Genomic DNA, 15,844 nt, shown 5'->3' on the forward strand with positions numbered 1-15,844 from the left:
AATAGATAGACAGGTAGGTAGGTTGGTAAAAAGGTAGGTAGGTGGATGGATGGATGGATGGATGGATGGATGGATGGATGGATGGATGGATGGACGGATAGATGAATAAATAGACATATTTTTAAGCTGAATTGTCTGGAATTTAGGTTTAACCTTCCAACAAAAATTTTCATAGGAAACACATCACATTTCACCACACAGACCTGAAAACCCTCTTTCACTATGAATATTCATTTGCTATCACTTGGAATACTTTTGTTCTCATTCCCCAATTAATTTTCAAAAAATTAAAAAAAATCTTACTTTGAAAATAATCATATGTATATAATACACATATATACTAATGTATATAATGCCTTAATCATATCTGTTCCTACTCTTCTTTCCCAGAAATTTGCTCTTAAGACAGCTAAATTTTGCAAACTGTATAATTATGCTGCAGACACCTGCAATGAGGTATAATGCATTCAAAAATCAATAATCTGCTCTTTATTAATGGAAGTTTAAAAGCATAATTTTGAATTTGGGAGATATTCTCTGTTCCAGCTATAAGCTATGCTTCAGAAAATTAAAAAAAGAAAATACACAGAAGAAAAAGCAACAGCCACGGCTGAGACATCTGAATACTACTTGCTTTTGTTATTTCTACACAGAAGACAATGTACTTTTGCAAATGATTACGATAGGATTTACAAATGTAAATGTCTAAAATTCAGAAATAGGAATGATGAGATAGCTCAGATGCAGCTTCCACTTACATGGAATGGATGTGCCCCGCATGGCACAGCTGACACTTACTAATTGGACATGAGGGGACCAACCTGCACTAGCTGCCCTCACTTGCCTTTTCCACACTCAAAGGAAAGCAAACAGCTTAGCGGCCCTTCCTTCACTGATTTAATGACTGCAGAATGGCCAGGTTAACAACTTGAATGAATCTCGACTCCTCTTACTAATGACATTTAAAAAATGTCTTTAGGTCCCCATGTTAGAGTCATTTAGCAAGTATTCTGCTTGGCAAAGACCTCAGGCAGATGGAAGCTATAGACTGAACACATAAGCCAGAATCAAATGGACTGGAAGAACTAGGAGACTTGTGGCTCTGAGGAATGTAATTCATGCAGAAAAGCGTTGTCAGAGCAGGGCCAGGGAACCTCGTGGGAAGAAAGCAAAATAAACAGTTCAACAAAGAAAACAAAGACTGGCCAATGGCCTTTTCTAAAGCTTGAGTACACTGAGACTTCAGTGGGTGCCCACAAAAAGACTGCATCAAAGAAGACCCTTGCAAAGTAAATAGACCTAGGAAGGAGCTTCCCTCCCTCAACATACTAGGGGAGGGACTGCACTCTGCTTTTCCTTCCCATTCAACCTCTCTGTCTTTCAAGGCAAATCTCTCCTCCCCACAAACAGAAGCAGCAAACAGACCCACACAACCCAAGTCTCTGTCTAGGTTGAAGGATGCAAAGGCGGAGAACTCAGCCCAAGTTCATTATGATGAAATGGACATTCGCTTCAGATCACAGAAGTAAATCACAAAAGTGTGCACATGAAGAAGCTAGCCAGGTCAGATCCCTACAGCCTGCTGCCTACCTTTCACGAATGAGCAGCCACTCCTGAAATGTTCTAGGACTTGCAGAGAGTGTATACAATCCACACCTGTGTCACTTTTGCAGAGGTGAATGACATGCACCAAGGCACAGAGCAGCTTTATGAAGCAGGCCTTTCCTGTTTTTAGTCCCACAATCCATCTATTCCCAGAGAATCTTGAGTTGGGGGAACTTTCTTTCTATGCAATGACTGCATGCACTACTACAGACCTAAAAACCAAAATCAAAGGAGGCCAGAGTTTGGTCATTTAAACAAGATTAAAATACTTCAAGCTAACCTCTTTACTTTTCCTGACTACTTGCATTAAAATGGAAGACCACGCAGGGTTTGAGTGGGCATACTTTTGTGTGTGTGTGTGTGTGTGTGTGTGTGTGTGAATACACTGATGACCTATAAGATAGCAACCTAACATGGAAGGTCACATAACACAAATATAATCTAACCCAACTTTAAGTTAAATAGTGTAGCCCCAGCAGAGAAGATGTGAAGAATCAGAGTACTCAAGAGAAGTCAGATCTCCTGTTATGACTTAGGTTTGTAAAGCTATTCGTGGAAATTCCCCCAGATGTTTATAGTGCATGCTGAGAACACTTGAGGCTAGAAATATAGGCCATTTGTTCTTTGGAGGAACTAGGGTTTAGTTTATCAGTCAAAAGCAGTTTGTAGAAAGCTAGTAGGTCTTTCCCCATGTGCAACATAAATTACAGTAACAAGTTTCAGTGATTTCTATTGTCAGTGGGGGAAATCATTTACGTGGATCCCTCCTCCCAACTCCACAATGGGACATACTGTTTACTCCCTTTTGCATTTAGCAGTTTTAAATATTATTAGAATGCATTTCAATGAAAGTATGACTCTCCTTTAGTGTCTAACTCCCAGGAAGTAAAAGATGCATATACCCATGGACATAACTCCTGTAAGCTAAGCCCTTGCTACCTGCAGTGGCTCAAGCTAGAGCACCAAGCACCTTAGAAACAAGTTACAGGTGGGAGCCTAGCAGTGAAGGACCTTCTATAGAGGACCCTTCTAAAACGCCTTTAAAAGTTCAAGGGGTCCCACTTTCTGTGGGTCTGCATGTGCATCAGTCCTGCTGTGTCTGGGAAACACAATTTCTTGGGAATCATCACCACCTCTGGCTCTAATTATCTTTCTTCTTCCGCATAGATCCCTGAGCCTTGAGGGGAGGGCGGTGATAAAGACATCCCATTTAGAACTCAGTGTTCCAAAGTCTCTCACTCTCCAGGCATTGTTCAGCTGAGGGTCTCTCTGTTAATTCCCATCAATAGCAAGAAGCTTAGCTAGACAAAACCCCAGCAGGGAGAAGTGGGCACAAAGTCCTACCCCTAACCAAGAAGCCATTTGCAATTGATACCTGCTGGGCGAGGGCTCATCAGTTTTCTCCAATGGAGTGATGCTGGCTATATAACACACTCCAGGGCAAGCCTCATGCCTAGCAGTAGTTGGCCAACACAAAGCGGTCATCAGGTTTTTGTTGTGGTTGTTTGTTTGTTTAATGTGCTTTTTTGTTTGGTTTGTTTTGGCTAGGTGGACTTTTTTCTTTCTTCTTTCCTTTTTTGAGAGAGAGAGAAAGAACAGGGAGTTGTAAGATAGCTGAGAAGAGTAGAGGGACAAGAAAGATATCAACAAAATACATTATACGATTTTCTTTAAAAATAAAGACACTTGTTCTTACTGCAGAGGTACATGTGATTCACTCTAGTGTTTGCTCAGATCTTTAGACTGAAGCTAAGCTTGTGTTCTTGTAACAGTCCCAAGTGAGAACTTGGTGTTATGACTCTGTCCCTCTAGTTGTATAACAAAGTTTCAAGTACTTTCCAACATCTGAGATGCCATTTGATCCATAACATTAGGTCAGTGGATTGCAGGCAGCTTGTGGCTCTGGGTCACAGATCTGTACAATTTGCTTTCCTAAAAATGTACCTTCATGCTCAATGGCAGCTCCTGGCCTGCAAGCTTTTCTTTTCTCCTGCTATGAAGACAAAAAGGAAAGAGGACTCGGGTCACAGAGATGGCTCAGTACTGGTTAGCGTTTAGTGCTGAAGATAAAATACAAGTTACTGGAGGAGAAAAGTAAGCATCAATCATACTCCTGTAATCTGCAATAATGATTGGCCTGCCCTGCCCACTGGTACAATAGGGGCACAAACATCATGGGAGCTTGTGATTAAAGTCCCACTCCACAAGATGAAACCCATACCAGGAACATCATCAGGCTACGAACCTATGGCCAAACAAGTCATAGGCCCTAGGGGAGAGCCTAACTACTATTATGCTGCTAAACAGACATAGCATGAAACTGACTCCTAATGACTTATCATTACACCCATAGATCAATTCATCTCTCAACCCTCATCTGAGAAGCTTCTCTTTGCAGTAAATGGTATTTAACATAGAGGTCCACAACTGGCCATCTTGTAGAGAATAAGAGACTTTAGAATGTTCAGTACTAAAGAGAACATATACATCCTACCCTGCCTTCCCCTGCCTCATCTAAGATTCAAAGATCAGTGTAGAAACAGGGGTAGAAAGAGTGAAAGCAGAGCTAATGGATGACTACAAGGTAACAGTGTCTTCTGGACAAAGCAGGACAGCATTTGCATTTGCATTTGCATACCAAAACCTGTGCAGGCCCAAACCAGGCGAAATCCCAGCAAGGAGAGAAGAGCTGGGCACATAAGCCCACCCCTGCGGTGGAGCTACCTACCAGCAATTGTTAGATGCTGGGAGACAGAGACATGGTTTTCTTTAAGAGTGTAGCTCCTGGTAAATCAACCACACATCCAGGCAGCACAAATTGGTCTTGGGGAGGAGGGGAAACAAAGTTGAATGGGGGTGGCTCTAAGTAGTTAGGCAAGGGGAGTGAAAATAATCCAAACACGCTGGAGTCTCAAACAACTCATATATCCTTTAAGTTAAAAACAAAGGTCTTTTAAATAAGCACAGAGAAGTGAGGGATCACTAGATCCAGTTTCGTACTTGAGGTTTTGTCAACTTCAGAGTTTGTGGTGGTTGTTTCTGTGTTCCTCCAGTTTTAAAATTTGGTGCACTGTCACTATTTCAACTAAGTCAAAACAACGAAACTGCAATGTAAGGATGACAATACCTGCTCTGGTATGCAAAACAAAAATGGCAAAGATTATGTATCAAAATTTTCCAGCATGGTTACCTGACAAATGTTCTGTAAAAACAGGCTACCTCACTACATATTCCTTCCTGCTCATTCGTTTTAGTGCGCTTGGATTGTCCAAGAGGCGAAATCTAGCTAATTTGTCATTTAGTATTCAAAGAGTTCACAAGCCATTACTAGAAACATATCTGCTAACATTTTATTTTCCTGGTGAATGAATTTCCCTGGGGGCAGCTACGGGGATACAGCAGTAACAAGAATGAGTGGCAGGCAGCCCTGTGTTCTGGGCCCTTGATTCACTGGGGAAAGGACTTAAAGGAACCTCCTGGGCGGCTAGAGGAAATGGCCTGCCTTGGGGTAGTGCAAAGTGAGCTCCTATACCTAAGAGAAGGATGGACACACAGAAGCGGTGGCCTCAGCTCCAGCTGGGGTAAGATTTGTGTTGTAAAACTCACTTCTATGTGTCTTCTTACGGGGGTAAATTTTGTTAAAGTTAAATTTTATAGAATTCATATTTTGAAAAATAAATTAAACGAATGCAGTAAATTTCTGTTTTCTTTGAAGGCAGGCTTAACATGAGTGGAAGCATTGTACTCCAAGAAAAAAGTCGGTTCCAGTCCAGTACCTCCCAGGCCCCCACAACAGGTCTGACAGCAGACTCTATAGAGTCGGCAGCTTCCGGTTCAGTGACCGTGAATGGCTCAGTCAATATCTGCTCCGGACCGTGTTGCTGAGCGCAGCACAAAGAACACAGGAATTTTTTCCAAGAGGCTACTGCTAAGGCTCTGTGAATGTATGCTGTAATTAGGGCCTGCTTTCTCTGCAACTGAGGAGCAGATTCAATATTTCAGTCATTAGAAATACTGCAAAGTAGAAGTATTATAGCCTTTGAATGCAATCTGTTTCATGTTCATTTCCTAAAGTAAAATGTATACTGATTGATTAAAATTTATGCTGCCTACCCATCAGAATTTTAAAAGTTTAGGAGGTGACAATCCCATATTCAAGCCATTGGTGGGGGCTGCCTGTGAAGGTCAGTGATAAACTGATCCTGAAGGTTCTAAAACTTTTCTGCTTATTTTGAAAAGCTACAACCAAACATTGAACTGATTTTTTGAACTAAGATGACATACAATGAAAACACTAGGAACAGTGTGGAAACGGTTGAAAGTTCATGTAAACTTCCATGTACAGCTACAGTCACAGCAGAGACCAGTGAAGCTGGAGAGGGTGCTATTTCAGAAAGGGGTTGGCAACTTTAGCATCTAGGTTCCCCAGGATGTCACTGTGTTCCAATAAAACTGTGCTGAGAAACACAGATGGAGGGCCAGGCCTGGCCTAGGAACTACACACTAAATTAGATGGCTGTTCCCAGTACAACTCTGGTTAGAAGACATCCAAGCAGGAAGACTTAAGTGAGGAAACAAGCACGGGTATCCAAAGGAAAGAGGTTCCAGGCTAACAAACACTGAGACCAAGCTAATGAGGCTTGAATTCTTTTGGATAGACCTAAGTAAGTGTTGGTTATTTCTGCATTTTTGAATGCAGACTTGTCAAAAGTAATGAAGTGTACCACACCTGTGGCTGGCTTTGTAAACTGTCCCATTAGCCTCCCATTCTACAGCAGTGCACACTGATGTCTAAGTTTTCTACCTACAGAGAAACTTTTAAATTGAAAACCTGAACATGCATGGGGCTCTTATAGCGCTCCTCTGGACTGACATGTGTTCATCTTAGAATGTTGCAGAAGCCAGTATAAGACGCCCACCCCCTCCCACAGGTGTTAAAAGAATGAGTTAAGTAAAACCCAGACCTCCAAAGTGCATGGGGTTCTTTTTTTTCTAGCAGAGCAAGGGCTGTGGAGTCTAATCCCGAAACTAAATACAAGAGAGGCTTGGCCCACTCCAAAGTTGTATGCATTCTCATGTTTGAATGTTCATAAGCTTAAAAATGGGGCTAATTATAAAACCTCCACCATAGGGTTGTTTTAAATATCATATCAGATAATTATGGAAAGCCTTTAAAATTGCAAGTCATCAGTATTGGCTGTGGTCATGATTATGTATTTTTTTCCCATATAAACTCTTGTTTCTTCTGTCCTTTATCCATGAAATTCTGATATTCATAATATAACTAGTACCCAGTTGCAAGGAGACAACAGATCTCTACAACGGTAGCTGATTTACTATGGGGAATCAGCTTGGCTGTGGGAAGCATTTGCCATTGCAATAGGAAATTTTAATAGAATCTTAGCAATCAAGTACTTGGATTTCTCACTCCTGAGTGTACTAGCTTTGTCAGCATGAGGAAACGCTCTAATAAAACGAAACAAATGAAAAAGAAAAAGAAAAATGGCAGCAGCCTAACAAACAACAGTCCACTGTCATTACTAAAAACAATTACTCAGGAGCTACAGGGTTTACAGCACAGACTCGGTGGTGCATATGCAAGGAAATAAACAGTCTTTGCCTTGAGAGATGTAATTACAATCTAGTTTTTTACTTTTTCAGTGTGGGAAGGTGGGGTTATCTGTGTTGCTACGGCACTCAATGAAATCTGATGTTAGTGCACTGTACCACTCTCAGAATCATCTATGGTAGATCCCAACACTGAAGGATATAGAAAAAAAAGTACTTTTCTTTCTTCATTTTAAATTGTTATTAAAACATTCCAAGCCAGAAAAATGTAAGATTTTTCTAAATCGCGTATCTTAGTGAAGAAGTCCCTCAGAATGAAGTGAAACCACTATTTTGCATATGCACCCATCATAAAGCTTTAAGTAAGGGGCCAGGCTGAAGGCTTCATTATATGCATTCCCAATAAGCACATTTAGCACGAAGGAGACACTGAGTTCAGTGCTGCAGGGAGACTAGCAGGCAGAGTAGAAGCCCTGGTCATCTACTTATGTTTCTTTCTCTAGATATTTACCATAATGGTGTATCTTTTCTTGCACTCTCTCTCTCTGGGAAGTAATGAATGCAATCATTCTCCAAACGTGCTGCTCACCTTCTGTTCTCAAGCCTAAAAGGCTGTCTAATCACGGGGTGTGGAGGGGGTGGCGGACGTTCCTTGTCCCAGTGTACTCTATTTCAAAGCTAATATTAATGCTCTTCCCTGTACTTCCGCTCACTTCTTGTGAAAAGAATAGCTCTTCTTAGAGTGATTGCAGTGAGTTGGGCAGCCTCCATGTGAGCCACCTTGACTCAAGGAAAAGAACCATGAGAGTGCTCCCTTCTCACTGGACAGCAAAGAGAGAGCAGCTTCTCTAAAAGGCATTAGTAAAGTGGAAGGTGACGCACCCCAGCGTCTGTGTGCTGGCTGGAGAGGCAGCCTAGTGAAGTGCTATTCTCATCCCCAGCACGAGGCAAGCAGAGTGCTCAGTTCCACTGGCAAGGAGATCAGATCAGTGGGGCTTGAATTATTGCAATGGATTAGTAACTAAGGACTCAGCTTTGGAAAATGAATTGTGGATCTCAGTATAAAGCAAGGGTGAGTCCAAAAATCTAATTCATACTGGTTCATGAATGAGAAAAACTTGGCTCAAGAGAGTTTTTAAATACAGAATAGATCCCCAAAACACCCTGGGAACCGTAAATGAATGTGAATGAAATCATACTGGAACTCAAAACACTTTATAATTTGTGTTTCTAAAAATGCATCATGCCTACTTTTAAAAAGAAGCATGATCAAGTAAGTTCCAACACCTAAAATACACACTCAAAATGCAAAAGCACATTCTTCACTGCTGTAGAAAACAGTCACTTGAAAATGTGAGTGTATTCTTGAGGAGGAGCAAGATGTAATTGACCAACTGTCTACATTTTCAAAGAAGTTTTTAAAACAGGTAGTAAGTTGTAGGCTAGAGGGCTTTAAGGCCCACAGGCTTTGCTATGATACAGTCTGATGTAAACAACTCAAGCCAGGCAAGAGAGAGAAGACTGAACAGAAACCACACGTACACTGCTGTACTGTGTGTCTGGTTGATCACTGATGCAGCAAACCCGTTCAGCAATATGCTGCCTGGACTTTGGTGTTTTCTCTAAAACATTGTGTTTCACTATACATAGAATCTGTGATCATAACAGTATGAGAGAGAAAGAGGCATTCCAATGTCAGTTGGGCATGAGCCCTGGCGAATTTATTTAGAACAACTCGCAAGATGAGGAAAGAGTTCTCAGATTCAGTGTTTAAGAACCTATTTGAATGACATAAACATGATGCAGCAATTGTTCATTTCATAAAACAATTTTATGTGACAACCTACAGAGAGAGTGCCTATGCCACGACTCGTTTGTTATACCTTTTAAATTTAAATTCATGCTTTTGAGCTAAAAGAAATACTAATAAATTTTACATTATTTCTAATACTATATTTTAATCCATTTAAATTTCTATATTTGAGCTACCCTGCTCATCCATAAAGTGTGGCTAACAATGTGAGAGCAAGGAGGTAAGCTAAAGGCATTTCCTATAACAAACTTGGCTTTTAAGCAGAAGCTGACACATTTCCGTACATATTTATAAGGCTTCTTGGTTATTATTAGGCTGTAATTGCAGTTGTTCTAACACCTAATAAGCCACGGTTGGAAAAACAAAAGCAGGTTAATTTGTGATTTCCTCTACTCATTCAGAGGCAAATTAAGTGTCAAACAGCTAATACAGAACATATTTCATTTTATGAGATTTTAATTTAATTCTGCACCATATCATTGATGCCTTAATATAGGGTGGTTTATCTAAAAAGAGGGGCAATTTATAAACCTTTTCAATAGAATCTTTAATGATGGAATATGATAGCATAATTACCGCAGCGCCTGCCATCCTTCTGAACACTGGTCTGTCAGCATTTCCATCAACACAGACCCTTATTTTGCAGACTTATAATTTAGGTTCTAAAGTTGGCACCAAAAGAACAATTGTGTTTACAAAATAATGAGAATATCTCCAAGTTTTATCTTCTTGTAATTAAAATATTCACTCTAAAAGCTTAGTAAGCTCACTTGATTTCATTTTCTAGAAGGCAAGCATTAAAAGGCAAGCATTTTGGAATTCAAATTCTACAAAAGATACTTTTCTGTTTTACAGTTACTACTTTGAAGATTTGGGCATATGGGTCACATTTGGTATCAACACTCTCGGCTCTAACAATCACAGGTGTGCCCTTATCACCTGTCAGATGGGTAGAGGCAGCTGAGGTCATCATAAAGCATGACCAGAAGAAACTTGGTGCCAGTATACATTAATCCTAATCATACATTTAGAGAGTCAACCTTTGCAGAGTACATATATGACTGTTATTTTATTGAGCCCTTCCTGCAAAGCAGATTCCTTCATTTCAATAAAGTGAAAGGACCATACCACTGGGAATTTGCCTGAGTCTACAGCACAGGTGAGTGGCAAAACCAAAGGATAATTCAAACCTTCTAATAGCTCAGCCACCACCTCAAAGACTGGACCAGCCTGGCTGTGCCCTGAACACCATTTACATGTCTGTCTGTTCATAGGCTGAGAACTTGCCACCAAGTAGCAAAGAGCAGTGACAATTCCTAACAAATTACCAAGCAAAAGGAAAACTATGACAATAAATGGGTACACATAAGATGTAGTAGACACAGCCTCTGGGATAAAACAAACATGAGCCACAGCTCACCATGCAAAGGCATTGAAGACAATCCAAAGAGTGTCATGCTACAAAGGCAGGGAGATGTGACTTGCTCTAACTCCGAGAGCCCATGTTATAAACTCATTATCTACCCAGAGAACTGCAGACATGAGGTTCCATGTTCCATACTCACAGCCACAACATTCTCTCAGAAACCTCAGAACTAGCAACCAGCCTTATATCACAACTCTTTGATACATGCAGGCTGCTCAAGAACAATTTAGTCAATTACTGCTTAAGTATCTTAAAACTTGGCTGAAAAAGTAGAAAGTACTGGGAAGCTTAGAAAGCCCAGTTCAGAGTCACAGATGAAGGAAAAGCCCATGGTCAACTCACAGCTCCTCCAGACATGACCTAACCTTATCTGTGTCACTGCTTTTGTTATGAACTCAAGCAAGGTCAAGAATATACAACAGGGGTTATAGGAGGCTTTGCTGTTACCACCAGAGAACCAATAGGTAGAGTTTCAAGTGATAACTTCCTATTTGAATTCACTTCTAAGATGATCTACAATTAAGCCCAGTGGAAAGAGTTCAGCGTATTAGTTGAGGTTAGTTAAAAAAATTTCTCTAGAACATGGTTTTTGAAAGAGTGAAGAACTCCCAGATTCCATAGAATATCTGATTAAATTACTTCTTCAGAAAGACTCAAATCTGGGAGGAATTAGCCATCTTTGTCTCTAAGATATTGTGGGATCTAGGTACAGGATAGAATCCCTTCTAAGATCCATGCGGTCCCATCCATATTATAAAGATTCTGTAAGACAAGGCAAGTTACACATCATCTTGTAAACTCACAGCTACAAATCCACTTCCTTCTGTGTAACAGAACTTCTACTGGTCCTTTGGTTTTAAGTGAGTGTATTTTTAGCAGACTTCAGAACGCTGTAAACCCCTGCTTGAATTCCAGTAAAAGTCACAAGAATAAGTCCCAAGTTCCTGTATTCTCCCTCTGTAAATACCCCCGTTCTCTTGCAATGCTCACAGAAGTCTCAATGCAGATTTATTACTCACCGCCGGGCAAATCTGAACTGAAATTACAATTCAGTAATGGGAGATGGATCCAAAAAACGGTTGGTAAAATATTATATGTGTACTTGGGCATGCAGTTAGGACTGTTAATATCAATTAATTCTGTTCACAGAGGAGGACTTGTTTTAAAACAACTTCATTTTTCTTCAGCAAACCATATAATTACCCAGCTGTAACTAATAGTCAGAGAGATGCAATCTAGCATCTATATAACCAGCATTATTCTTCAAAGTATTATTCGTGCTTTTCTAACTCCAATGTCTCAGAGCAGGAGGTGATTATTACATATGACTACATGTGTACCAAGGCCATTAGCAGGGAACAGCCCCTCCTGGAGAATGTGTCCAATTATTATAGTATATGACAGTTTTCTGGATGGTACTGCAAAACAATGTTTTGTTAGTTTGTAAACCCACGATTCTTTTCCTTTCCCCTCAAAACCAGGTGAGATATTTATTTCCATGAGTTTTTTCCCTTTTATAATACATTTTATCACCACATTCTTTTCTTTTATCTTATATGAACCATGTGCTCAATCACATTTGCCATTTTGTTTGGGTGACATACTCATCAATCAAGCGACTGTTGGTATATGGGCCATGGGGACTCTGAAAATCCTCCATAAAGATTTCATTTTGATTCATTGTAATCCTTGGGTCAGAACCTTCATATAACAAAAATTTTAGCATGTAGAACTTCAAACCTAAATCACAACCAAACACATATTCTAAGTGGCAAACTTCCATTAAGGTTTAACTTTAACCCTTTAAGTTTATAACTCACAGCTGTTTGTCTCTCATCAGCAAAATATTCTAAAAACAGTTGCCAGCTAAAGAATGTGACAGGCATCCTCAGAAAGCACAGGGTCTGATTCAGTGAATCTAGGAACAGACAGAGCTTTGCTAGGTTTTCAGAGTAAATCTTATACTGCTATTGCAACTTCAAAGCCCAGAAGACATGCATTAAGAGTTCCGAAGCCATAAAAGCCAGTATTTAGATCCATTTCATTAATGGGTAACGTTTTAATACTTACACATGTAATGGAGGAATAGGAGATGGATCATAATGGTAACGGCCCTCATGATGTCTGGCATCAATTGGTACAGGAGGATGGAAGGCAGGGAAAAGATGAGGAGGGTCTGAAAAGGAAAGAAAGTACACCTTACATAAAATGAATACTTTGAGATACCATTTCAACTCAAGGCAATTTCACTGCATGGAATCTTTTAAGAATTTCATGAGCTGGGACCAAAGAGATGAATCAATGATTAAGAGGACTTGCTCTCTTGCAGAGAGACCCAAGTTTGATTCCCAGCACCCATGTCCAGTAGCTGAAAACCTCTTAGAACTCATTACCAAGGGATCTAATGCCTTTGTGTGGCTTCCATGAGAACCTACAGTCATGTGTACACAGCCCCATACAGACACACACATACACATAATTAAAAATAAAACTTTAAAAGTGAATTTCTAGAAAAAATTTTGAAGGCTAATGAAGAGGCTCACTGACATACTGTGGAAATATGACTAGGCAAATAATGCATGCCTGCTCTGGAGAAAGTAGAGCCTGTGAATGTACCTAACGCCTCACCAGAGCAGTAAGAATAAGAGGAACAGCAAAGCTTCCTACCTACGAAGGAAGGCTGCCCAGAGGGAAGGCAAATGGGAGACACAAAACTAGAAAGAAAATTGTACTGCCAAATGAAATTTTAAATGAACGCACTGCAACATAATGTTTTAGTGTCATGCCCTTGGTATTTTTAAAGGTGTTCTTCCCATGGCTTCTGCTGGTATCTATGTATATACATTTACATATATGTACATAGTTTAAAAAAATTAGATGCATGTTTCTCTTTCTCTTTGGCCTAAGTTAGGCCTCCATAGTCCCAACACCAGGGTAGTCAAACTTCCTCTTTACCAAAAGAGGCCCATGGACCTGACTGGGAGTGATGATCAGATCTACTGTGCATCATCACAGAGGGAGATCTGGGGAAACTGAGGCTACCACTGTCACTGTAGCCATTCCTTCTGTTCTTCCTCACATCCTGTCCACCATCTTCTAGGTCCTGTGTATGTATTCAAATTTACATAACCTCCTTACCCAAATTTACTTCTACCCATTGTCTCTGGAAGTCTGAAAATAAAGTTTTATTTGAAATATAGTGATGTGCTATACAAATTGAAGAGAATTTGAATGGGTTTTATAACTAGAAGTATGACTGATGATTTGTACTAATGTTTTGTCCACGTTCCAAGGAACAAAATAAAGGAGACTCAAACCAGTATATTTAGCACCAGTGCTAAGTGATATTACAGCAAACACGCCAGAACATGATCCTGAAAGCCTGCCACTGAGCACGGACAGTCACCTGTCACAGCAGAGGGACACACAGCAGAGCACTCCTGGGAACGGATATGCACAGCAAACAAACCCTAGAATGGTACCTGTTACTTCAAGGACTCTGAAGATTATAATTAGCAAGCTTAGAGTCAAGTCAAACAGACGCTCGATAAGCAGGTTTTGTGCATCCAAATCAGTCACTGGAAAGTACGAAACCAGGCAACATGGTCTGGGAAACTGCACCAAGTACAGCAGGCAAGTGTGTGAACTGCACCTCTGAGTAAGTCAGCAACGATGCACCCCAAATAAGAACACCAAGTGATAAAAGTTAAGTGGACGTGGTGACTATTACACTGTTGAATCCAGATGAATTTCATTTTAGCCCTCTAGATCCTCCTAGTTCCCATTTTTCCTCAATACCTTTTAGAATGTAAGCTCTGCTCCCTCACATTTTTTTAGAGGGGTGGTGGTCCCCTTGCAACCTTCCTTTAAAGATCTAAGTATACTTTAGAACAAAAAGTTAAGAGGGAAAAACTGTGATTATGCACTGACTGAATACATGTGGCCCACCAAGGAGGGTCCCCAAACTGCATTTTCACTAGGTATCCAGCAATGTTCAAAACCTAGAAAACAGTACAAGAGGTCAATGAAACCGAGCAATGTCACTTATTCAATGAATTTTTATTGTCCTATCAGGCAAGGAGGGAGTGAACAGTATAGAAGCAGGGAAGGAATTAATTTGGTATTATCAAATCAGTGTCACTGTGGCAGCATGAAGTTCATCAGGTGGGGTTACCTGGTCACTTGTTACACCTCACACAATGCATAAGTACATACGAAAAAACTCAACTGTATTTTAACAATTAGTACTCAAGGATGTAAGCCAGTTCTACTGTAATGGGGCATCACTCAGCTTGCTAAGTTTGAGTTTAGGGTAGAAGTTTATTCAGCCATGTGGCAAATTCACTGTTACACTTAACTCAGCAATTCTAAGATGAAAAGTCACCCTATAGAAAGCCAAAATGTCCTAATTTATTTAATCACTTTTGATGGAAGTATCTTATTCATCCTCCTTAAGACAACATGAAACTAAATGGAACAGTCTCTGAGACTAGTTAGAAAGTCTGCCAGATTCTCACTGAATGTGTCTGAAACTTTTAATTTTCAAATAAACTCACATTAATCACAATCAAAAAACTAGCATAAAGACAGGTGATCATCAAATATGGGTAGTCTCTCCTTCCTTTCCACACCAAAACAGGCTTGGCTCTGCAGCACCCCATCCTACCCCACCCTCATCATTCTTGGAAACTGAAGAAACACATTTAATAGAACTGTGTGGAAATTATACAATCATAAAGTATGGCTCACTTCTGAAGGGTTTCTCATATGCACCTGTCTTGGGTGGTACCGCCATAACTGTGTTGGGGCTGGAACGTAAGAGTTTTACTCTCTTACATTTTGGTTCCTGACTGTGCTGTTAACATTAATCCACCAGATAAAAGGATGGTAAGTGCATTTTGTTGTTTCCATCTGGGTGCAACTAAGAATTATGACTGATTTCAACACAATGTTTCACATCCAGAGGCATAAAGTATGCAAATGTATCCATATTTAATGAATACCTCCCATATCCTAGAAATAAGCCATTACCTTTTATATGAGTCTATACAATGAAGTCGCAGAGATTATATACATAGGAAAGGGGACCAAACAGCTAATCCAATAAAATCAAGAGTGCCAAATGAGTGTCAAGAGTCTCTCCCCTGTGACAGCGTACAATATGACTGCTGACCTTGAATGCATTTTCCCATCTTATCATTTTCAAGAAAAGTTCCGTTGCAGTTTTAGTCATGGGAGGAAAATCTCCAATACAGCGACTGTGGCATTTAGTGAAGTCCTCACCTGTTAAGTCTACAGAGCTCTGTGAGTTTGAAAGTTAATTATAAGTACATCTTGTAGTGCTGTTTACATAAAGTGTTATGCTCAAGGAAAGTTAAGAATTATTAATTCCAGAACTGGGTCTAAATAAAGGACAGAAAATTAACAGATGT

The 15,844-nt window shown here is 40.1% G+C and overlaps 1 protein-coding gene across 2 annotated transcripts in view; it reads right to left on the reverse strand.

The window, feature by feature from the left end:
* Gli3 (GLI family zinc finger 3) overlaps positions 1–15,844 on the reverse strand; it is a 265,017-nt gene that overhangs the window by 103,578 nt on the left and 145,595 nt on the right. For both annotated transcript variants that reach the window (XM_037205928.1, XM_028860020.2), the window contains one exon: positions 12,483–12,588. In XM_037205928.1, coding sequence (XP_037061823.1) covers positions 12,483–12,588 — 106 coding nt within the window. The remainder of the gene's footprint in view (positions 1–12,482; positions 12,589–15,844) is intronic.

Source organism: Peromyscus leucopus, chromosome 5 (assembly GCF_004664715.2).
Source record: "Peromyscus leucopus breed LL Stock chromosome 5, UCI_PerLeu_2.1, whole genome shotgun sequence".
In the NCBI taxonomy this organism is placed as follows: Eukaryota; Metazoa; Chordata; class Mammalia; order Rodentia; family Cricetidae; genus Peromyscus; species Peromyscus leucopus.